General features: G+C 43.8%; 1 protein-coding gene across 2 annotated transcripts in view; it reads right to left on the bottom strand.

Moving 5' to 3' along the window:
• The window catches only part of RCOR3 (REST corepressor 3), a 28564-nt gene extending 5405 nt beyond the window's left edge, over window positions 1-23159 (bottom strand). For both annotated transcript variants that reach the window (XM_054169260.1, XM_054169269.1), the window contains exons 1-10: window positions 22938-23159; window positions 22261-22317; window positions 16905-16982; window positions 15333-15385; window positions 10741-10902; window positions 9953-10077; window positions 7535-7613; window positions 4278-4496; window positions 2556-2633; window positions 1229-1286 (exon numbers count right to left, since the gene is read on the bottom strand). In XM_054169260.1, the coding sequence (XP_054025235.1) occupies window positions 1229-1286; window positions 2556-2633; window positions 4278-4496; window positions 7535-7613; window positions 9953-10077; window positions 10741-10902; window positions 15333-15385; window positions 16905-16982; window positions 22261-22317; window positions 22938-23079 (1051 nt within the window). In that variant the 5' untranslated portion in view covers window positions 23080-23159. The remainder of the gene's footprint in view (window positions 1-1228; window positions 1287-2555; window positions 2634-4277; window positions 4497-7534; window positions 7614-9952; window positions 10078-10740; window positions 10903-15332; window positions 15386-16904; window positions 16983-22260; window positions 22318-22937) is intronic.
• Between the last annotated feature and the right edge of the window lie 277 nt (window positions 23160-23436).

Genomic DNA, 23436 nt, shown 5'->3' with positions numbered 1-23436 from the left:
TCTTTACTTTGTCAGTCACATACTGCCATAGCTTAAGGAAAGGTAAATGTATTCTTATCACTTTCCAAACTGATGCTTAGTGAGAGCTACAATAACTAAACTAAAATGCAAGACAGTTTGAATCCTTTCATCCTAAGGCAGGCACAACGAAACCTGGATTTTCCTCACTTGTCCAGCAAGCATTCTATTTGCTAGGCTATCATATTAAGGGTAAGCACCTCCTTCTGCTGCATTTGGGAACAAAATGAAAATGAGGTTATTAGCAGTACTGACAAGATGAACTTAGGACACAAAACAATTTGGAGATGCACATACCAGTGCGAGGCATGTAAGTTGAAAGGTGTGATTTCAGACTCATCAGCCTCTTCAGCACTTCTATTCATCCATCAAATTAAACCTAACTTTAGGTTGAGTTATCTGGCTAATAACTTTTCAGGTATGGCATACCTGACAACTTTACACTGATATCCTGATCCAGCTGTAGGTTTTATATTGAAGTCCAGTCTTTCATTTTAAAGATGAAGATAAAGAAAGAAAGTAGATGTGTATACCTGAGCTAATTCTATTATCTTAAAAAAGACAGAGTATCTTCAAGATAGCATTAGGCTCCCAGATACTTCCCTTGCACGTACCTTGAATAGGCAGTGCATTTTAAAGCAAAACAAGGGTCAGTTTTCATTCACATAAATGCACATTAGCTGTATCAATGGCCTACTAGAAATGTTTGGGTTTTTTCCCCTCCACTAAGACAGTTAGTACCCATATCCAGCTTCAAACTCTTCAAAAAGGCCTCCACTGGGTAGATATCTGCTCTTTTAGTCCCTCATGAACAAAGTAACTGTAAAGTATTTTGACTTCAGATTTTTCCTGCTTTATGAATACAGAACATAAGTGTGTGCTTCAAATTATTACTTCAATCTTCCCCTCCAGAAAAATTCATGTGAAGGTGACTAAGAAGATTGAAGGGACTTTTCTTTGGTACTACTACAGTTCTGAAACCCAGCTTAGTTTTTCTGTTTGGGATTCAGTATGGGTAACTGCAACATTTAGTGTCACGTTGCTAGAATGAACTCCTTAGATACTCTCACTAGTTTTGCTGCTTTCCCAGTGACCTTGCAAGACCAGATTCTTGCAAGTTCAGCTTTTCATTGTAGGGAAATATCAACACAAGCCTGAATACCACTTCAAATCCTTTGCACCAGATTTCAAGTCACTACTATTAACATACCTTGTACTGCAAGAAGCTGCTCTTCTGTGGTCCAACGGGCATTGATTTTCTGATTAGACTAGTAAAGACAGAAAAAGGGCACAGAGTCACTAAAATGTTTAAACAGCTTCAAAATACACAAGCATCATAGCATGTTTTACTTGCACTACACTTTGCAACACAGGTAAAAATCTCTTGCTTCTAAGTAATAGAATTTAATAGAATAAACCAGGTTGGAAGAGACCTTCAAGATCATCGCGTCCAACCCATCAACCAATCCAACACCACCTAAACAACTAACCCACGGCACCAAGCACCCCATCAAGTCTCCTCCTGAACACCTCCAATGATGGTGACTCCACCACCTCCCCAGGCAGCCCATTCCAATGGGCAATCACTCTCTCCGTATAGAACTTCCTCCTAACATCCAGCCTAAATCTCCCCTGGCACAGCCTGAGACTGTGTCCTCTTGTTCTGGTACTGGCTGCCTGGGAGAAGAGACCATCATCCGTCTGTCTACAACCTCCCTTCAGGCAGTTGTAGAGAGCAAAAAGGTCACCCCTGAGTCTCCTCTTCTCCAGGCTAAGCAACCCCAGCTCCCTCAGTCTCTCTTCACAGGGCTGTGTTCCAAACCCTCACCAACTTTGTTGCCCTTCTCTGGACTCGTTCCAGCAAGTCAACCTCCTTCCTAAACTGAGGGGCCCAGATAGGCTGAACATGAGCCTGCATATGCCCAGGCAGCCAAGAGGGCCAATGGCATCCTGGCCTGCATCAGGAACAGTGTGGCCAGCAGGAGCAGGGAGGTCATTCTGCCCCTGTACACTGCACTGGTTAGGCCGCACCTCAAGTAATAAGAGTATAGTTTAAGATCACTCTCATGAGGAGGAAATAGCACGTAAGGATTTGAGCTCAGAACTCCATCAATAGTTTTTCCTCTGTTTTATTGCAGTTCTTAGTGTCAGCTATACCATAACTTAAGCACAAGCCAGTGAACTTTATGGAGATGGAATCTGAATGGAGAGTTAGATTTATCTAGGACTTGGTGTTTGGCATTCATGTTATATTTCATATCCAAACCTTCAAAATAAGCAAGAAGAGAACCTCAGGAGTAAAGCCCAATGCAATATATAGTCAGGTTTTCACACAGAAACATATAATTAACTGCTAGCAGTCTACATTAGCTACTTTTAAACCAGACAAAAAAATAAAATCAGATCATATCAGGACTCAATTTCAGCTCTTGTTTAAGCTGCTGCTACAATGCAAACGGTCCTGAAGCAAAACATTTCTCTAGCTTCCCCCTAAGGCAAGTGCAAGGCCACAAGCTCTAACATTTGTTGTGATTTACCTCAGGAGGTTTGAATTCTTCAATCCCGCCTTCCATTTTCTGTTTAAGTGCACTGTTTACTTGCTTAGCATTTTGAACCTTGGTCAAAAACAACAAAGTTAATCAGCTCCACAAAGAAAGTTGGTCACTTTACACATATATCTTCACTAGGATTGCCACAAGTGTACCTCCTAAGTCAGAAAGAGAAATATTATGGTTTAAGGCTTCACTACTTTTAACTGTTTAAAAATAAGTAAATAAATGTTCAAAATACAGCACAGTTTCACTATGGAGAGAGCAATATTTAAGCCAGTCTTTCAAAAGAACAGTTTGTCTGCAGGAATATTAAAAGTAGGGCATAATAAGCAAGTTTGGGTAATGTTCTTGAAGAGGAATGAAGAATATTCTAGACATAAAACTTGGTTCTTAGAAATCTAAGTGAGATGGACCATAACCATTAGCTTCTTCCTTCTCCAACAAAAAACACTTTGGGGGGAAAAAAAAAATAAAGATTTATGAGATGTTTCCAGCTAGTTTCTTCTGAAAGATTGCTTTTGATTGGCCTTAGATCATCATGATTTCCTTTAAGGGTGATTCTTGAAAGGATTTAAAATACTTCAATGAAGTATCTTAGTCTATAAAAAGGAGAGAGCTTCCAAATTCCATACCCATTAACCATTTAAACCTGGTAGCAATGCACATGAGGTAACATAGGTAAGAAAGCAGCTCTGCATACTATGGTGCACAGCTATTACAAAGAGTTCTTAAGTATGGACACAAAAGCAGACAACTCAGTGGGAGATTCCAAAGGCTGCGCCTCTGAGATCACTGCAAGAAAAAGAGAGAAACACAGCCTCAAGGCTGGAACTCACCTACACTTAGGCTAAAGAGTGAAACCCACCTATGCTATTTAGCCCCAGAGTCCTGCTGTGACAGAAAGAAGCATATTTCTCCTGTAAAAGAATATAAGGGAGCAAAAAACCCATGAAACCCTTTATTCACTCCATGATTTTGCAACATGTCAGCTCTTAGCAGTCTATAAGGAGGCAGAAATTCTAGGAGATAAGCCTTGACTTTGTATCCCCATTGGTCCTAGAAAGCAAGCATGCACATACTGCTGTACCCTTAGAAGCTGAACAGATTCTGTGCTTCAACTTTGTGTCAAGCTAAGTTACTCATGCAAAGGATGCATGCAATTGTCCTCTTAAAGGTGAGGACTTTATTAAATTTAGAAAAGCTTTACAAAGCAGGAGTCTTGTCAGTTCAAAAAGAAATACCTAGGCCCATGATTTCCTCCCCATCAGTACTTTCATGGTATGTGGGGAAGGACATCCAGAAAAACAGCTACAACTCTAAGCATAACAAAAGTAACTTCTTCTGATTCACTGGTCTTAGTTTCACTTGTTACAGAAATACTTTCAAAGTACATTAAAGAGAAGTGTCTTTGGTTTTCTCCTGTTCCTATACCTCTAACATTATTTTCATGCCATATGACCCCCTACACCCCCGCTGCTTCTTTCAAAGGAAGCCATTGTTTCATGTTATCCACCACAGCAGATAACAAAACCCAAAGAATAGTTGGATAGCTTAACTAGTGTCCAGCATTTCTGGTGGTTAACTGTGGAACAAAATTAGGAAGACTCACATTAAAGAAGTTTCAGAATCTTCACAGATAATCTTCAAAATCATTACAATCAGAACAATCTAAGATGAAAACAAAACAAGACCAATAACCCATGGTACCTGTCGCTTTAACGAGATTAGTTCCATATCCAGCTGTCTAAGAATTGTGTTGGCTGCATTGGGGCTACAGGAAACAGCTATCACATCTTCCTGGGTCAGGTACATGCCTTTTGGTGGACGGCATTTGGAACGCTGAGAATGGTGGCGATGCTGCAAGCTCTGATACTCTCTTCTACCCAGACCTATTTTGCTGGTCTGAACAGGCTGCTCATTATTGCCCTTTAATTTACAAAAAATAAATAATTAAAGAATAACAGCATCTTGAACACAACTTTATTACAAAAGTATCACATTGCACCATAGTGTCATGTTTATGGCGAGGAAAACCTAAGCTAACATCCGCCTCTGCATGTAGTACCCAAACTAAGTCTTGCAGGTGAGCTAGTGGAGCATACCAGTCATTTGTTGGATGTGCCTGCATTAGTCTTAGAAAGGCCAGTTAAAGTTTTTTTCCTTCATTTAAATGTGGTTGAAAACACACTAAGTTTTACAGAAATCACAGTCTGGATACTCTGAAAAAGGGCAAATCAAGAAGCTCCTCTGTGTGCAGAAGATAAAAAGAGTATTACATGGTTAAACCAAGTAGTCAGTAATTTACACATTACTTTCTGGTCAGATATGAAGAGCAGCTAAAAAGAATGACAGGAAGTCAAGCAGGATGGGCAAGAATGCAAGATGACACTTGTCCCTGCTAGGAGGACTCTGTGGCAAGTGGTAATGCTGCTTGCTTCAGGAGATTTGAAATTTGAAAGACAGGATGGACATAGTTCTGCAGCCATCATAAAAATCCATGTAATTTAGAAGCCTAAATCTGTGGTGTTTGGTTTTAAGTGGAAAGGGATAGTAAAGAGGAGATGAAGGCTTTGCTACTGCTGTCTTAGTGTGTTTGAAAATGTAAAAATTGAAGCTTTATCTTCAATGGGCACTGCTGCACAACAGCTAGTCTGCATCTCTGTGACTCCCACAGAGCAACCTGGTAGGTTTCCTCCAGACCAGGAGAAAAGAAACAAAAATTACTTTCCCTGTAAGGATTTGCCACTTGAAAACAATGCTTAGTACCAGGACACCAATGGGATTTAGTCTTTTTTGCTACTTCAAGCAGCTTCCTGCTGCTTCTCCCTGCTGGCATCCATGCAGGTTAAGAGGAGGCAGTCATCTGATCATAGTGGAGAAAACAACAAATTGCAGCAGCCATTATCATGTTCCGTGGCATCAGGACAAATCAGCAAACAGTATTTTGCTTTAGCATGCTTGACCATCTGACAAATTCTTTTCCCAGCTAAGGTAACATCTTAACCCAGTCCACAGACTTCAAAGAAGCCATCTTAAAACCTCCTAAGATATTTGCTCTTCCTTGGAAAGTAGTTATAAAGCCTTACATCTCTGACAGCTAAAAATCCCAAAATTATGTTTACTTTGGGCCAATTTATACTTTTTTTTTGTTCTGCATTGTTCCTTCAGTATGAAATTGCAATTCTTTCTGTTCAATCTAGATTTAAAGCAAAAATATTATCTCAAGCTTTTGTCTTGCCAAGTTAGAGTGCTTGGCTAATTTTAATTTCCTCTGGTAAGAGAAAGTTTCCAGCACTCTGCAGGCTTAAGTAGCCCTACTCAGTTTATCTTTTGCTTTGGAAGTGAAAGTACAGAAATCCTACCAGAAATACCAGACCATAGAAGTTATCTCATGTAGCTCCAAGCAGCTCATGAGAAACTGCAAACCTATTTGCCCTGTTCCTAGCAGTCTGTGAACACCTTACTTTCATCCTGGACTGCCTGTAGTGATTTGAGCAATAACCAAGGAAAGTAAGTGGAACAAAATAGACCTTATTTAGAGGTGGCTTTGGCAGCAACTTGAATCCACAGACTGCAAAAATTGTTACAACAGTAGAATGCAAAGTATAAAGGTTCATTACTACAACTTGTGCCACTGTAAGTTCTAAAAAACATACAGCAGCATGTTAAAAAAACACCTTTAAACTTTTTCCACAGTAAGGGGTAATTACAAATATCTTTATTTTTTCCCTGAGATACCTACATAAAATGATAAAAGATTACTGAAAAGCTGAGAATGGAATCAAAACCAATGGGTCTCTTAATATCAGTTTTAGCTGAGGTGCAAAGTTTGATTAATAAGCCTAGATACCACTTCATGGGAATGCTGAGCTTTTGAACTACCTCTCCTTTCATGTTCTCAAGGAGCACAAACTCCTCCATTTTAAGAAAGTTGCTAATGCATTAAGTTGATAAAGGAAAGGATCAAACAGTTACATACTGCACTGTGTTTTCCTATTCTTGCTCCTAAATAACTTAATGTTTACCAAAAAAACCTCAAAACTTGAACATATCCCAGAAACAGCACTTTTTTTTTGGTCTCCTCTAATGAATATTTACTGTTAGCTTTACAAATATGTTTTCATAGAATCAATAAGGTAGGAAAAGACCTCAAGGTTCATCAAGTCCAACCTGTCACCCAACACCTCAGGACTAACTAAACCATGGCACCAAGTGCCACACCCAATCCTCTTTTGAGCACCTCCAGGGATGGGGACTCCACCACCTCCCTGGGCAGCACATTCCAATGGCTAACAACTCTCTCTGTGAAGAACTTTCTCCTCACCTCCAGCCTAAACCTCCTCTGGCACAGCTTGAGACTGTGTCCTCTTGTTCTGGTGCTGCTTGCCTGGGAGAAGAGACCAACCCCCACCTGGCTACAACCTCCTTTCAAGTAGTTGTAGACAGCAAGGTGGTCTCCCCTGAGCCTCCTCTTCTCCGGGCCAAAGAATCCCAGCTCCCTCAGCCTTTCCTCACAGGGCTTGTGTTTCCTTCACATGTATTAGTGGAAACTATCTCCAGCCACTTATTAGTTGGAGCATAACCTCTCTGACTTTGAAAAAACAAGAAAGTTATTCTTGGAAAACCTAATTTAAATTTACAATGCAAAGGAAACGTTTTGATTATAGCAATTCACAACCAGTGGAGCTGTCAACATGAGCAAAACAAAGGCCAGGGGAATGTTGTTTCACTAAGTTCCATGCACCATCTTAGGGAAGAGTGAAGGTAATGAGAGATGCATTTAACACAGAAACAGAACAGAAAAAAACCCCACATTGAAATGGTTTCAGTCATAAGCTGTCAAGATCTTGATCACCTGTGGCTTCAGCACGCTGCAAGCTAAACCTTCTTAGTGCAAGTCCTGCTTTTCACAGTAGCACATGTGCAGAAAACAAACTGACATTCACCATTAAGCTATCTGTTACCTCCTTTTTGGCTTCTTTTTTGGGATCATAATCACTATCATTTCCATCCATTGGATGAGCTTCTTCTACATCATCATCACTGAGGACAGAGAAGAGACTAGTCATTTGGGGTTTTCTAACCCCCATACAAAAAATATGTATCAGAGAAAGACAGAATTATCTACTTGAAAACATCTCTTGACATATAAAGCATCTCAAAACTATTTGTAGTTTTCAGAAGAGAGATGTGACAAACATATTTCCTTCACTAAATTCTACCAGCAATCCTGAACTGTAGTTTCAAAGTTACTTCAAGCAGTTCTGGTAGTGCTTCCAGAACACTTGGGTGCCACCTCTCTTCAACTCATCTGTGCCAGCATGAACACTTACATGGTCAGCTGTACCAAGACTAGAAACAACCTTTCCTTTGCCACATTAGTTTTAACAGATCAATATTCAAACCACTGCACCAAGTGGATGAAAAAAACAAATCACCCCAAAAACCTGAATGAGCCTGTTGAATTCATCAAACGGAAGCAATTGAAACCATGTTACTTTAGTCCTGTCAAATCCAGTCCAATTAATACTAATTTATGAATGAATGCAAAAACATGCCAAAATTTTCTAATTATTACAAGAAAATCCCATGCCAAAATGCTGGGTTAGAAGTAAATTGGTTTGCCCCTGTTAATTTCCAGCTAGAGAGTCACTAAGTAGAAGAATTTCAGGAGTTCATTTTGATAATATATAATTAAATCAAACTTTCTGCTCTGCCTAGGCCATTTCCCAGAAAAGTAAAGTCATACTTCCCAATATAAACATGATTATGTTAATTATACTTTCAACTTATGACATCACATTAAAAAAAGTACAAGTTAATGCTCAAGCACACTAAGTACAATATAATTTGAATTTCATACTAACTAGGGGAAATGTCATTCCCTTCTATCCAAGACAATTCAAACCTATTTTAAGCTCTAATACTCTTTGACTGGTTCTAAGTCTCCTAAAGTAAGAATTTTATATCAAGCTTTGTTACAAAACAATACTTGAGTGTTCCAATTGCTACTGCTTTTTACCATGGTTGGTCTTTCAGTTTTAATTCCATTATAGTTGAAAGAAAAAACAACCAAAACAGCCCCAAACAGAAAAACCCCCACACCCACAAAGACACTCTCCTCCTCACACAGCAATATAGCATCAGGCTTCACAAATAAAGCATTATTTCTAAACTACAGTGTCAGACCAGATATTTTTTGGAGCCCTTGTTTTTACAGTTATCAACTAAAGCACCCAAGTGTGTTACTACAACTCACTTCGACTGCAGCGACACAATTCTTAAAGCAGAGGTACTGAACCCCTTGCTAAAAGCAGAGGCATGGATAGGATAGAATCAGATAGAATCATAGCATCAGTCAGGGTTGGAAGGGACCACAAGGATCATCGAGTTCCAACCCCCCTGCCATGGGCAGGGACACCTCACACTAGATCAAGCTGGCCAGAGCCTCGTCCAGCCTGGGCTTAAACACCTCCAGAGATGGGGCCCCAACCACCTCCCTGGACAACCCAGTCCAGGGCTTCACCACTCTCATGGGGAAGAACTTCCTCCTCACCTCCAGCCTCAATCTCCCCACCTCCAGCTTCATTCCATTCCCCCTAGTCCTATCACTACCTGACATCCTGACAAGTCCCTCCCCAGCCTTCTTGTAGGCCCCCTTCAGATACTGGAAGGCCACAATTAGGTCACCTCAGAGCCTTCTCTTCTCCAGACTGAACAGCCCCAACTCCTTCAGTCTGTCCTCACAGGAGAGGTGCTCCAGCCCTCTGCTCATCCTCGTGGCCCTTCTCTGGACACCTTCCAGCACCTCCAGATCCCTCTTGTAATAGGGGCTCCAGACCTGGAGGCAGTACTGCAGGTGGGGTCTCAGCAGAGCTGAGGAGAGGGGGAGAATCACCTCCCTTGCCCTGCTGGCCACACTTCTCTTGATGCAGCCCAGGATCTGATTGGCTTTCCGGACTGCAAGTGCACACGGAGAGCTCCTGTTGAGCTTCTCGTCCCCCAGCACCCCCAAGGCTCTTTCCTCAGGGCTGCTTTCCAGCCAGTCCCTGCCCAGCCTGGATTTGTGCCTGGGATTGCCTCAACCCAGATAGAATAGGATAAACCAGATTGGAAAAGACCTCAGAGATCATGAAGTCCAACCTATCACCCAACACCATCTTATCAACTAAACCATGGCACCAAGCACCCCATCCAGACTCTTCCTAAACACCTCCAGTGATGGTGACTCCCACCACCTCCCTGGGCAGCACATTCCAATGGCCAATCTCTCTCACTCAAATCACTCAAAGCTAAAAATGTTGTTCATGCTGGAAAATTAGAGATCTCTACCTAAAAAGACTTCACTCTCTGGTTAGCTACTTAGAGAATAGAAGACTTACCTGTCACCTTGATTATTTCTATTTGCTAGTTTCCGAGCCTGCCGATCCATCAAACTTGTCCTCGAGCGAGTTTTCTTCCAAGAATAGTAATATTTCACAAGGCTTGCAATAGTCTTGTCTGGAAGCTAGAAGAATGCATTAACACATCAATCCTTTCTAAAATTAAAATTCTACCCCAGATGAGAATTCTGCTCTATTTACAACCACCTTTGCCCAAATATTCTAAATGCCTGTGTGAAATGGAAACGCGGGGTGCATTTCACACGTGACTTTCAAAACTTGAGGGGGAAAGAAGGGGAAAGTTCATTTTTCCTAGAGTGAAAGAGCTACATGAAGAGAGAACACCAAGAAATTATCTTAAATCATAGAATCAACAAGGTTGGAAAAGACCTCAAGGATCATCAAGTCCAACCTGTCACCACAGACCTCATGACTAAACCATGGCACCAAGTGCCACGTCCAATCCCCTCTTGAACACCTCCAGGGATGGTGACTCCACCACCTCCCTGGGCAGCACATTCCAATGGCTAACAACTCTCTCTGGGAAGAACTTTCTCCTCACCTCAAGTCTAAACCTCCCCTGGCATAGCTTGAGACTGTGTCCTCTTGTTCTGGTGCTGATTGCCTAGGAGAAGAGACCAACCCCCTCCTGGCTACAACCTCCCTTAAATGCTATATTCAAGGTTGCTCCTGATGCTTTTAGACAGAAATGGATATGAAATTCTAGCACAACAGGAGACTACTCTGAGTGCATCTGAACTAGGCTCCTAATTAAAATATTACTTTACCATTTGCTGGATCCTGTGAAAGCTCTTTCCATGGAAGCTAAAGGCTTGTTCAAACAGGACTTTATCTTCAACCGTCCATTCATCAGGGAAAGGAGTGAAGTTAGGGAGATCCGCAAGGGACTTCTCGATATTGTGTTTGTGCCAGAACAACATGCCGAGAGCCTGTGGAAAGAAACAGTCCCCTTTTTGATTCAGTCAGCTTCATAAAAGCTTGAGGCAAATCCAATAAAAAAAGGCAACTTATTTATTGAAAATAAGATTTCACTATCAGAGGTTTGTTCGACATGTATTTACAATTCCATTGGCTAATGTACTATAGGTTACAAAATTCTCTTTGACTCATAGAATCAATAAGGTTGGAAAAGACCTCAAGGATCATCAAGTCCAACCTGTCACCCAACACCTCAGGACTAACTAAACCATGGCTTCAAGTGCCACATCTAAACCCTTTTTGAACACCTCCAGGGATGGCGACTCCACCACCTCCCTGGGCAGCACATTCCAATGGCTAACAACTCTCTCTGGGAAGAACTTTCTCCTCACCTCAAGTCTAAACCTCCCCTGGCATAGCTTGAGACTGTGTCCTCTTGTTCTGGTGCTGCTTGCCTGGGAGAAGAGACCAACCCCCACCTGGCTACAACCTCCCTTCAGGGAGTTATAGAGAGCAAGAAGGTCTCCTCTGAGCCTCCTCTTCTCCAGGCTAAGCAACCCCAGCTCCCTCAGCCTCTCCTCACAGGGCTGTGCTCAAGGCCTCTCCCCAGCCTTCTTGCCCTTCTCTGGACATGTTCAAGTTTCTCAATGTCCTTCTTAAATTGAGGGCCCCAGAACTGGACACAAGACTCAAGGTGTGGCCTAACCAGTGCTGAGTACAGGGCACAATGACTTCCCTGCCTCTGAGTGCCACACTGCTCCTGATACAGGCCAAGATGCCATTGGCCTCCTTGGACACCTGGGCACAATGCTGACACATGTTCAGCCTACTATCAACCAGCACCCCCAGGTCTCTTTCTGCCTGGCTGCTCTCCAGCTACTCTATCCCCAGCCTGTAGCACTGCATGGGGTTGCTGTGGTCAATGTGTAGAACCTGGCACTTGGACTTGTTGAATGCCATCATGTTGGACTCTGCCCTTCTGTTCAGCCTGTCAAGGTCCCTCTGCAGAGCTCTCCTACCCTCTAACAGGCCAACTCCTGCCCCCAGCTTGGTGTCATCTGCAAACTTACTGATGATGGACTCAATGCCCTCATCCAGATCATCGATAAAGCTATTGAACAGGATGGGGCCCAGCAATGATCCATGGGGGACACCACTAGTGCCTGGCTGCCAGCTGGCTGTGGCACCATTCACCACCACCCTCTGGGCTCAGCCTCCAGCCAGTTCCTATCCCAGCTCAGAGTGCTGCTGTCCAAGCCAGGGGCTGACAGCTTGGCCAGGAGTTTGCTGTGGGGGACGGTGTCAAAGGCCTTGCTGAAGTCCAGGCAGACTACATCCACAGCCTGCCCAGTAATGAAGAGTGGACACAGCTGCATTTTATTAAAGGCATGAAAGCTGGACAGTTTAACACTGGCATGGCAGCAGGAATTCTGAAGCAGAATGAATTAGGCTGACAGGCTTAAATTTGACCTGCTTGCTTACAAATATGTATCACCTACACAGTTCCTTAAAGGTCTTCAGGCCTTTATTACCAGTCCACTTATAAAACAAACAAAAAAACCCCAACAAAATAACCAAACTTTTCAGCAGCCAGAGGATCATCCAAAATGCAAGTCTGAGAGTTCAAAATGAGAGTAGTCTTTCTACAACACTCCAATCCACAAATAACAGGACGGCAAATTCCATGTCATGTGCACCTAATAAAGAATGGAAATTTAAATACACTTTCTTCCATAACTTAAATTCTTGATCATCTTAAAGACATTTATGCTGGTTAGACTTTGTGCCAGAGAATCAATGACAGATTTGATACCAAGTCTGGCATGGGAAGTGGGAAGCAAAACCCACTTAGTTTCCAGCACACATTGCACACATGACCGCCAAGTTGTTCATGAGCACTGCAAACCCCTCATTTCATAGAATCATAGAATCAGTTCAGGGTTGGAAGGGACCACAAGGATCATCTATTTCCAACCCCCCTGCCATGGGCAGGGACACCCCACACTAGATCAGGCTGGCCAGAGCCTCATCCAGACTGCTCTTAAACAACTCCAGAGTTGGGGCCTCAACCACCTCCCTGGACAACCCATTCCAGGGCTTCACCACTCTCACAGTGAAAAACTTCCTCCTCACCTCCAGCTTCATTCCATTCCCCCTACTCCTATCACTACCTGAGATCCTGACAAGTCCCTCCCCAGCCTTCTTGTAGGCCCCCTTCAGATACTGGAAGGCCACAATTAGGTCACCTCAGAGCCTTCTCTTCTCCAGACTGAACAGCCCCAACTCCTTCACTCTGTCCTCATAGGAGAGGTGCTCCATCCTTGTGGCCCTTCTCTGGACACCTTCCAGCACCTCCAGATCCCTCTTGTAATAGGGGCTCCAGAACTGGAGGCAGTACTCCAGGTGGGGTCTCACCAGAGCTGAGCAGAGGGGGAGAATCACCTCCCTTGCCCTGCTGGCCACACTTCTCTTGCTGCAGCCCAGGATCTGATTGGCTTTCCGGGCTGCAAGTGCACACTGAGAGCTCCTGTTGAGCTTCTTGTCCCCCAGCACCCCCAAGTCTCTCTCCTCAGGGCTGCTTTCCAGCCAGTCCCTGCCCAGCCTGGATTTGTGCCTGGGATTGCCCTGAGCCAGCTGCAGGACCCTGCCCTTGGTCTTGCTGAACCTCATGAGGTTGGCTTGTGCCCACCTCTCCAGCCTGTCCAGGTCCCTCTGGATGGCATCCCTTCCCTCCAGCGTGTCTGCTGCACCTTTGCTTTGGGATGCCAGAAACTCTCAGAGACTTTTGGAACATCTTCTAATTTCCATATCACATCTTCTAATAACCTGGACATAGCAAACTTCTTTTCTTGTTGAAATGGCAGGTGACAAGCACTGGAAACATCTACAAATACTCTGTACCAGAAACAGTTTTGAAAAATCAGTCATTTCTTGTAGACCTATTTTGAGATGCTGGAGTTCCCTCTTTTCCTTAACAAAACCCAAGCCATAAACAAACATGAAGCTGTAGGTATTGTCAACATTGTAAAGTGACAGCTGCTTTTGCAGGTAGCAGTTGTCAAGTAAGTTTTTGCTATTATGAGTTTCCATCCTCCAAAATCAAATTATACAACTTGCTTTTACTTGCACACCATGTTTTATTTTTTTTGCAAGAGGGGCAAAAAAAAAAAAAAGTAAAGGAACAAGGTGAAAAACAGGCAAAAAACTCCAACAACAAACAAAAAGCAGACAAACAAAAAGAAAGAAACAAAGAAAAAAAAACCCCAAGTACAACAGGAGTAAGCACAGACCAAGAAAAGTTTTATCTTCTACTTTCTATGGGAAGTTACTTTTTAAAAAGTGAATCCTAGAATAGAATCATAGAATCAACAAGGTTGGAAAAGACCTCAAAGATCATCAAGTCCAACCTATCACCCAACACCTCATGACTAACTAAACCATGGCTTCAAGTGCCACATCCAATCCCCTCAAACACCCCCAGGGATGGGGACTCCACCACCTCCCTGGGCAGCACATTCCAATGGCCAATTACTCTTTCTGGGAAGAACTTTCTCCTCATCTTTAGCCTAAACTTCCCCTGGTGCAGCTTGAGACTGTGTCCTCTTGTTCTGGTGCTGGTTGCCTGGGAGAAGAGACCAACTCTCTCCTGTCTACAGCCTCCCTTCAGGAAGTTTTAGAGAGCAATAAGATCTCACCTAAGCCTCCTCTTCTCCAGGCTAAGCAACCCCAGCTCCCTCAGCCTCTCCTCACAGGGCTGTGCTCCAAACCCCTCCCCAGCCTCGTTGCCCTTCTCTAGACACCTTCAAGTGTTTCAACATCCTTCTTAAATGGAGATTTGTTTATTATCCTCAAACCTAGAACTTGATTTAAAAACAAACCAACCAACCCACCCAAACACCAAGCCCAAAACCACTCAAGATTGGTTCCCCTTTCTTCTGTGGTGGTTTGGGTTTTTTTGTTGCTGCTGTTTGGTCATTCTTTGGATGTTTTGGTTTGTTTCTGGTTTTGGTTGTTGTTTTTTTAATATGCAAGAAACCTTTGCAGTGCTGCCCCTATCACAATCAGTGATTCAGAATTGTACTGTATATGAACTATAGTATTAAACATTAAGCTGTTTTCCTGTGAAGTTGCAAGAAATATACACACACAATTGCATGACATGCCCAGTGTATCAAGAACCATCCCAAACCTTTCAACATGCACATTACAAGCTGAGCATGTCATGAAAACAAAGAGCACAATCTTTTGCAGAGAATCCAGAGCACAACTGTATTGCAGATCCATTTAAATGCAGTGTTTGCCGCTGTGCCTGAAGAGAAATGGTGTTAATTAATGGTAATAAGCAGGGGGGGAAAGGGGAGCTGGAAGAGCTGTGTTCAACATAAAAAACACCAAACCAACCCCCCAACTTTAATAAACACTCTTATTTCACAGCACTTACCTGTTCCACATTGTATCCATGTTTTTCCTTTGCTATTGCTATATATTCATCCACTGTAACAAAGCAACAACAAAGAATTATTCTTAAGTACTTGTAGTCCTACAATGAGGTGACACAGAATTAGCTACCTAACATGGGAAACCAATTTTCCCATACTTTAATACACTGCATAGGCCCAGGCCCTCCAATGTTAAACACATCCATAGCTTTATTAGTAAGTCCACTGTCTTTAATCCAACATTTAACTCTATAAACTTTTTACACAAGTAATTCAGTGAAAAAGCAGCTTGCTTTCACACTTTTTTTCACAACAAAGCCAAAGAGGCTCATAATTTATTTCAACCAGAGTGCAGCTGCTTATTGAAAGGCTATGTCTTATTTGAATCCACTCCCAAGAACACAAACACCTGGGTTAGTTTTAATTCCATTGTTCTTATTTCCAAACATGTTGAAGATTAATGTAAAGAGATCCTAGATCAATGATTATGCATATCCTAGATATTGATATCGTTTTCACAGACCAACATTGATTTTTGTCATGGCAGGAAGCCACTTTTCAGTAGAGAACATGAAAATACAATAATTAGGTAGTCAAATGCACCAGTACAGTATTTTTGAATCATTTTGCCATACCAGAGCCAGCTTTGAGCTCTGTCACTCTACAATTAAGTCCTACCAATTTAGATCTTCAGTGAGTCCTTTTTTAAAGAAAAACTCTTCCAAGTCACCTTCTACACTGCACAGTTACGTGGCAAATAAATTAAGCTGAAAGGAAGCATAACTGAGGAAAGGAAACAATTATAACCTCTTTATTCAAAAGGGCCAGAGGTATACTTGCCATGAACTGTTGCAGCAAAAGTGATTTATACTTTAAAGGAATGAATAAAGTGTTCAACACACGTAGTAGTAGGGCATTTTATTGCTTACTGCTCTGCTGTAGTAGAAGGTAGGTTCCTTCCAATGTAGAGGGACACAAACCTCTAACTAATGGCAATTGGCAGAAACAGCCCTGAGGACTAGATTCTCATAACTGCATTCTCATAGTTTACTCCCCTACATTATGGGAAATTCTAACATAGGAGGCAGGTTTAAACTAGATGGAACAGATAATTGATGATGAGTTCTGTGTTTCAGGTCACATTTGAAGGGAGTAAACACTCAGCTCTTCCTGATAAGACAGCAATAACAATTTCCCCTTGAACTGAGCTTCAACACATCTTTTCTCACTTTATCTAAAGCAACTCCCTCTCCTAGAAATCCAGTGCTGCAAGTTCCTCATGCTTAGATATGTTATTCTTTTACTCATAAGTAGAAGTTTCACAGACACTGATGATGAGACAACGCAGACAGTGTTATTTGAAAGAAAGACTTAACTATAAAGTAAGAGAAGATGATCTTTCCTTTCCCAGGAGTTCTATAAATAAAAGAAGAGAGAAGCTTTGTATTTAATTTACTAATTTACAGTTTACTGTGTGTAAAGTCAAGACCAAACAGCCACACCAGAGGAAAAAAAACCAAAAGAGTATTTAGTTGTATTTAAGCACCCAAATTCCTTAGCAGGGAAGGACTTACACTTGGCATCTGGAATATTATGATATGGAGACCATACGAGCATCCCTCCATTATCTTTGTCAGTGTATTTTGTGGCACCTGTAAGTTAAAAACAAAATGAAAAAAAATTAGGTAATTTTTATCAATTTGGGGACTTAGAGAACAACTATGCACAGAATAGTTTGTAAAAGATGACTGTATTTAGAAGTCCAGACCAGCTACTAATGAAGGGGGGGGCAGAAGGGCAATGTGTGTGGGTGGGTGCTGGTCACAAAGGGAAAAACCCAAACAATCAATGCCACACAATTTCCTCAATACATCCAATGGCTAAATGTACACCTATTACACTTATGAAGTTCAGTCATAACTGGATATTAGACAGGATCCTGGCTACCATAATTAAAGTGCATTGTTAAAGTTCCCAGGGATGCAAATTTTGGAGGTATTTGTGTTGGAACAGTCCTCCAGAAGTTACAATTGTCTGTTAGTACTCCAATATGTATCACTATCATAGGCTTACCAGAATCTGTGTTAAGTAAGGACTCCTTAAAAGAAGAGATACAGGGAGAGAATACAGTCACCATCCCTGATCTTTTCAACAAGGAACTATACTAACAACCATGCAGGAACAATTCTGTTCTCTAGTTTGGATTTTCACAGACATGTAATTTTGACATGCGTAGCCATCCAAATTGTGCAGCTGTAGAAAGTAGTTAGGTGTAGTAGTCATCTTTTTTTGGTTGCTCTTCTCCCTTTAGCTTGACAGTGTTTTGTATGTGCTATCATCTTTGCAATCTTTAGATCCACTATGGATATGAGCTTCAAAAGCAGTCAACTAGAAAAACTAAGAGAATTCATGGGCCTTCCAAAATGAGAGGTGCAAGACTGATAACCTAAAATGCATCACAAACTCTGTAACAAGTTCAAAATGCACATTCACTAAGTACCACTTTTGAGGCATAAGCAGTACTAAACTCTGAAACAGGTTTTGGTATATAAGAACTAATTCCTTAGGATAACATTATCAGAACAATAAACCCATGACATTGTTAGTAATTAGGAAGGCAGCATGTCCTGAGAGTATGCAAACATGCTATAGGCACAACATTTCTCTTGTTCATTCAGTTTTAGCAGCAGATGACTGCTACTCTGTACTCCATGGTTCAATCAAGACATGAGGGGGAAAATGGGACCACTATCAAGCAGACACCTACAGACAAGTGGATATTATGGATATCATCAGGTATTGAGTATTCAAGTGCTGAAGTCAGTAAACTTCAGTTTCAGAGTCTTATCATTTGCACCTGCAGGAGATCATGTCTGTGGTCCATAATTTCCTACTGAACTGCCACCCTCAAGCAGCTCCCACCAGAATAGCTCTTTCTGAAACAGTGCTGTTTGTCCAGCACAAATCAGACAACTTGCTTCTGTTCAGGTAGCATCTTGACACTGCCAAATGGAAAGCAAGAATGACAAAGGAAGGATGACATGCACACACGTGCTTGAAGGACAGCATCCTGCCCTCAACACAGATGTCCACAGCTGCAGTACAGGGCCCCCTTCATCTCCATGTGCAGGACCATGATCTACCTTTATGAGAATTGTTTACTTTCTGCTGCCCCAAGTACGCAAGTCAGCAGCACTCCCCTTACTCAGGAAAGAGACAGGAAAAAAAGCTGTGTCATATCTCGAGGGCCATGTTATCTGCAAGACCTACTCTTACTAGGGTTTTAAGCCAGTAAAGAAAGCTCATGAGCTACACCTCAAATATAACAGCACCCCACTGCCCTAACACCACATTCAAGCCACTTAGGGAAAAGTTTTCCTATTTCATCTGCTGCCGAAGCACCACTTAAAAAACAGGGCCAGCTGAAGATGACCCATGGGCACTCTCCACAGCTTCCTGAACACAGAAACTATCAGCAAAGTGGCACACTGGAAATTTCATCTCAGCATTGGACTAGATAGACTGGGATGATGCTATTCTGTACACAACTTCAAGTACCAAGAGTATAATGAAAATGTGGAATCATGCAAGACTTAATGGAGGTATCGTGGGGCAGCGTGGCAACATGAAAGTACCACCAGCTGCTCAAGACTGAGCTTTGAGAGCAGGAACAGAAACATGGAAACTAACAGGAGGAGCAAAATGTCAAAAATAAAGGGCAGAAAAATCTTTAAAATCATTAGATACACAAATAAATCAAGGAATGTGCAGGCAGATAGCATGGAATGGCAAACATTATACATTTCACCATACCATTCCATAATTTCAATTTAAGAAAGTCTGTTTTCTTATAGAAAGATTAGGGGGAAGAGTTAAGGACATACACAGAAATTAATTCCCTGAGTGGCCTTAAAAAGCATAAAATAATCCTCTTGACAGCTGCCTCCACTCCAGCGAAGACTAAGGAGAGTAAAGGAAAAAAATAAAGATTTCAGCATTAATGAAAGCAAAATTCATGCTAAAGCCTTTGGGAAGTCCAAATTTGAGTGGAGTAAAACTTCTCTAGCAGTTTATGTGTGGATGACACAACAGCATGGTGCACCTCCAGTGACAGACTTCTTCACTACAGTTTCCAGCAGAATGCAAACAGGCCACAAGGTAACAGCACCCAGCTTTGCAAAATCCTGCCTGCTACATTTAGAGGTGAGTCAGAAAGTACAAGCAGAAACTGTTTTACCTCAGGATTAAAGGGCTATGGGGAAAAACAGCATGAGGAGACAAAAATCTGGAATACAGTTGATGCTTTATAAACTCAGGAAATTAGGCCAGAAATGTAAGATTTTCATTTCATTGAAACACTTTTTTTGCTGCAGTATTAAAACTTCTCATTGCAGTAGTAGCCAGTGGCAAATAAAAATGCCATTTTCTTTACAGCTCTATCTGAAGGCTGGCTTGCAAGAAGGGAATGGAGAGGAAGGGGTGAGAAAGAGCACGCTTAAACTAATTGGTAATTGTTGCTTCCAACCACAAGCTAATTCTCCCAGGAGACACTAACAGTTGATTCACTTTTTTATTAAAAGAAAACAAAACAAAAAAATCATAGATGAACTCAGGTTAAAAAAGTTTACTGCCATCCCAGATCAACTCAGGTTAAAAAAGTTTACTGCCATCCCAGATCAACTCAGGTTAAAAAAGTTTACTGCCATCCCAGATCAACTCAGGTTAAAAAAGTTTACTGCCATCCCAACTTTAATAATGAATGCTCTGGTCCCCAATGTATTGTCATACAGCATTGCTTACAAATATTTTTCACCACAGGCTAAGAGAGGCCAAAAGATTTGGTTTGTTCTACTCCTTTTAGTATTCTCTCTGTGTGTACTAGAGTGATCAATTTTTATCTTAGACTTCCACCTAGTTTCATCCATCAATTCCATTCTCCCACCTATTTAAGGGAGCTGAAAAAACCTAAAGTACTGTAAACAAGCACATATTCTAAACTCCCTCTCCCAAAAAAAGGGGGCATTAAAACATTTCCCAGAAGGAACAGCATTAATTAGCACCTATGCCCATACAGACAAACCTATAGGAATAATGGAGTATTTGCTACAACAAAAAAGGTGACCTAAACGCAGCTAAAAAGAGCACAGCTTTTTGTCCTGCATTACTACTCTAACAAAGTTTCTCTAAGAAATTATGCCTCAAAACTCATCAGAAAAAAACAAGCCACCAGAAAGTCAGATGAAAGCATGAGATCTTGCTGTGGCCATCTGAGAAGGTCTGTCTGCTGACATGGTATGTATTGTTACAGACCTTTTTCCTTAAAAGAAGAGGAAAATTTGTAAGACATAGGCGTTGAAAAAAAATAGTTACTCTCCTCTTGCCCTAGTCACCAAAACACACAAATAAGAAGAAAAAATAGTATACATCATGCTTCTTTACACAAGACTTTAATTAAAGAAAGATTTCCATCATCAAGGAAATCGATAAAGGAGAATACTTTAATCCCAGGTATTGGGGAAACAAGTATTAGCTGAATTCATGGTACCACAGAATGCTCCACTCCCCAGGAATACTCAGAAGCTGTAAAAACAAAAATCTTGGTTATAAGAGCATAAAGTTAAGTTCTGTCCTTACGAATGCAATGATACTGTTACACATACAGTTTATAAAACAGAAACCACAGGACCTCCCTTGTAGGGCCAAAGAGCTCTAATCAAAATAAATTAGAAAAACACATAGTGCTTGGTTTTAAGTGGCCTATAGGAGAAACAAACCCAGTCTGCAGGTTAGATAGGTTTTATTTACGTTTATTCTTATGTAGGCAATGGAAAAATAAAGGGTGTAAACGGTTAGTTTTATTAACAAAGAGACCTAGACTACACGCTCCTTTCAAAGGAAAAGGCATTTCCTTATGCCAAGATCATGCATCCATTTAATCCCACCCTCCCCCTTTCTTTCCCCCGGCCTTTTCTTTGGCCTGTGGGGACTTGTGCCCATCAAGAGGGGCTCCCTCCCGCTTTAGGAGGCACTATGAGAGAAGCTCTGGCCCAATCCTCTTCCGGTAGGAAATCATCTGACACCAATGGAGCCTGTTTGGAGAACAGGAAAGTAGATAGGCTTCATCTGACCACTACAGCAAAACGCATCAACGCTCCTACGGTCTCACTGTAGTAAGGCAAGACAGTATTCCAGCTATTAACTTGCTAAAACCGAGTACCAGGCTATGCGAGCGTACCCAGTATTCCTCGGGGCGGTGCTTGGGAGGGGGGGGAGGTTGGGGGTGAGGAAGGCGGAGGAGAGCAGCTCAGCCTGCAACAGCGGGTCTAACGAGGTTACTACAGCACACAAAACCAGGGGCAGAGTTTCCCACCAAGCGCATCTTCCACCCAGCGCCTCCAGCCCGCAGCCCGGTCCAGTCCGCTTCCGGCAGGGCGCATCACTTCTTCCCACCCCTGCCCGGCAACATCCATCAGCCCTCCTCGAACATTTGTAAATCATCTTATTAATATATTAGGTACGCTACGGTTAAGGGGGAAGGGGAGGTACCCACAGAGGGGAAAAAAAAAAAAAAAAAAGTTAAAAAAAGGGAAAAACCCCAAAAGGCATCAAATCTTCTCCTGCCTCGCAGCCTCCCGTCGGGCATTCTAGTACGGGGGATAATGAAGTGAAATTTTCCCACAGCGTTGCCCCCACCCCTCACCCCCAACCCCGAGCGCGCAGAGAGCACAAGGCTGCCCCTGCCAGCCTCCCGCCGCCGGCACCGGATCGCCAACACAAAGGCTTAAAAGCAAAATAAATGCAACCCCGCGGCCGCTGCCGCCGCCAGGAGAGCGCCGAACCCCCTCCCCCGCCCCCCGGCACCCAACCCATCCCTCCCGCCTCGGGAGCGGCGGCAGCAAGACGTCAGGTTAAAGCTGAAAAGCTATTTACCGGGCTCGAAGTCGGGAATGCGCGCCTGGTATTCTGCTCCGACCCTCATTCCTACATCTGCAACGCAAAGCGGGAAGAGAAATTAACGGCTAGGGTGTCCCTAAGTGGGGCGGGGAGCGGGAGGGCGCCGTCCCAGGCTACCGCCGTGTGGCGGGCGGGCTGGCGGACGCGCCGCCCGGGAGCCCCCGCCGTCTCGCCGCTGCCGTATGGAATAAGCCACCTCCCCCCCCCGCCACCCCGCCCGCTGCCGCCTCAGATTAATCCCCGACGACCGCCGGGGAGGGAGCCGGAGGGGGAAGGGGGAGTTTATTTCAGCGGAACAATGGGGACGGCGGCAGCGGCGGCTCCCGGGAGACACTCCCCATCGTTAAGCACCGCGGGGCCGCCCGGCAGACGCGGGGCCGCGCCGCGCGCTCCCGTGTACACACACTCGCTCCCCCCCCTCCGCTTCCTTTCCCTTCCCCTCTCCTCCCCTCCCGTCCACGGCCCGGCCCGCCGCAGTACAGACGCGCGGTGGCGGCAGCAGAAGAGTAACGGCGGCGGCAGCATCCGCGCCGCCCCGACACCGGCGCAGGGAAAGGGGAGGCGGCTCGACTCAGTTCACCGCCCCTCCCGCCACCTCCGCCACCCCCTTCCCCCGCTGGCGGGGCGGCCCGGGGCCGGCCCCAGGCTCGCACCGTGCTCGTCGCCACTGTCACCGCCGCCGCTTTCCGGCTCCGAGTAGTGCCCGTTGGAGGGGCTGCTCCTCTTGGTGCCATTGGGGGCTGCCCGGCTCCTGCCCCCCAAAAGCTCCGCTCCCTTCTCCATCATGCCCGGCATGTTAGGGCCTGGCGGGGGGAGAGCGGCAGCAGCCTGGGCTGCTGAGGGGGGGAAGTTAATATAGAGCCGCCATGCTACCCCCTCCCCGCCCCCCCCTCGGGCCGCCGCGGCGCCGGCACCTCCTCCCCCCCCCCTTCCCGCGCTCCCCCTCCCCCCTCTCCGCGCCCCCCCTCCCCGGTGGTTGCGCAGCCCCCGGTAATCCCTCCGCGCCGGATCTAGCCGAGGGGGCGGGGATGCCAGCAGAGCCTGGGTGTGGATGCTGGGAGAGCTCCGGTGGCGCGGCGGTGGGATTCCGGCCACGCCGATAACAAGGCCTCGCCGCCGGGCCGGGGAGGTTCCCTCGGCTGGTGAAAGCGA

This window comes from Dryobates pubescens, chromosome 2 (genome assembly GCF_014839835.1).
Source record: "Dryobates pubescens isolate bDryPub1 chromosome 2, bDryPub1.pri, whole genome shotgun sequence".
Lineage (NCBI taxonomy): Eukaryota > Metazoa > Chordata > Aves > Piciformes > Picidae > Dryobates > Dryobates pubescens.
The sequence above is the reverse complement of the archived record's forward strand: the minus strand, read 5'-3'. Positions and strand labels throughout refer to the sequence as shown.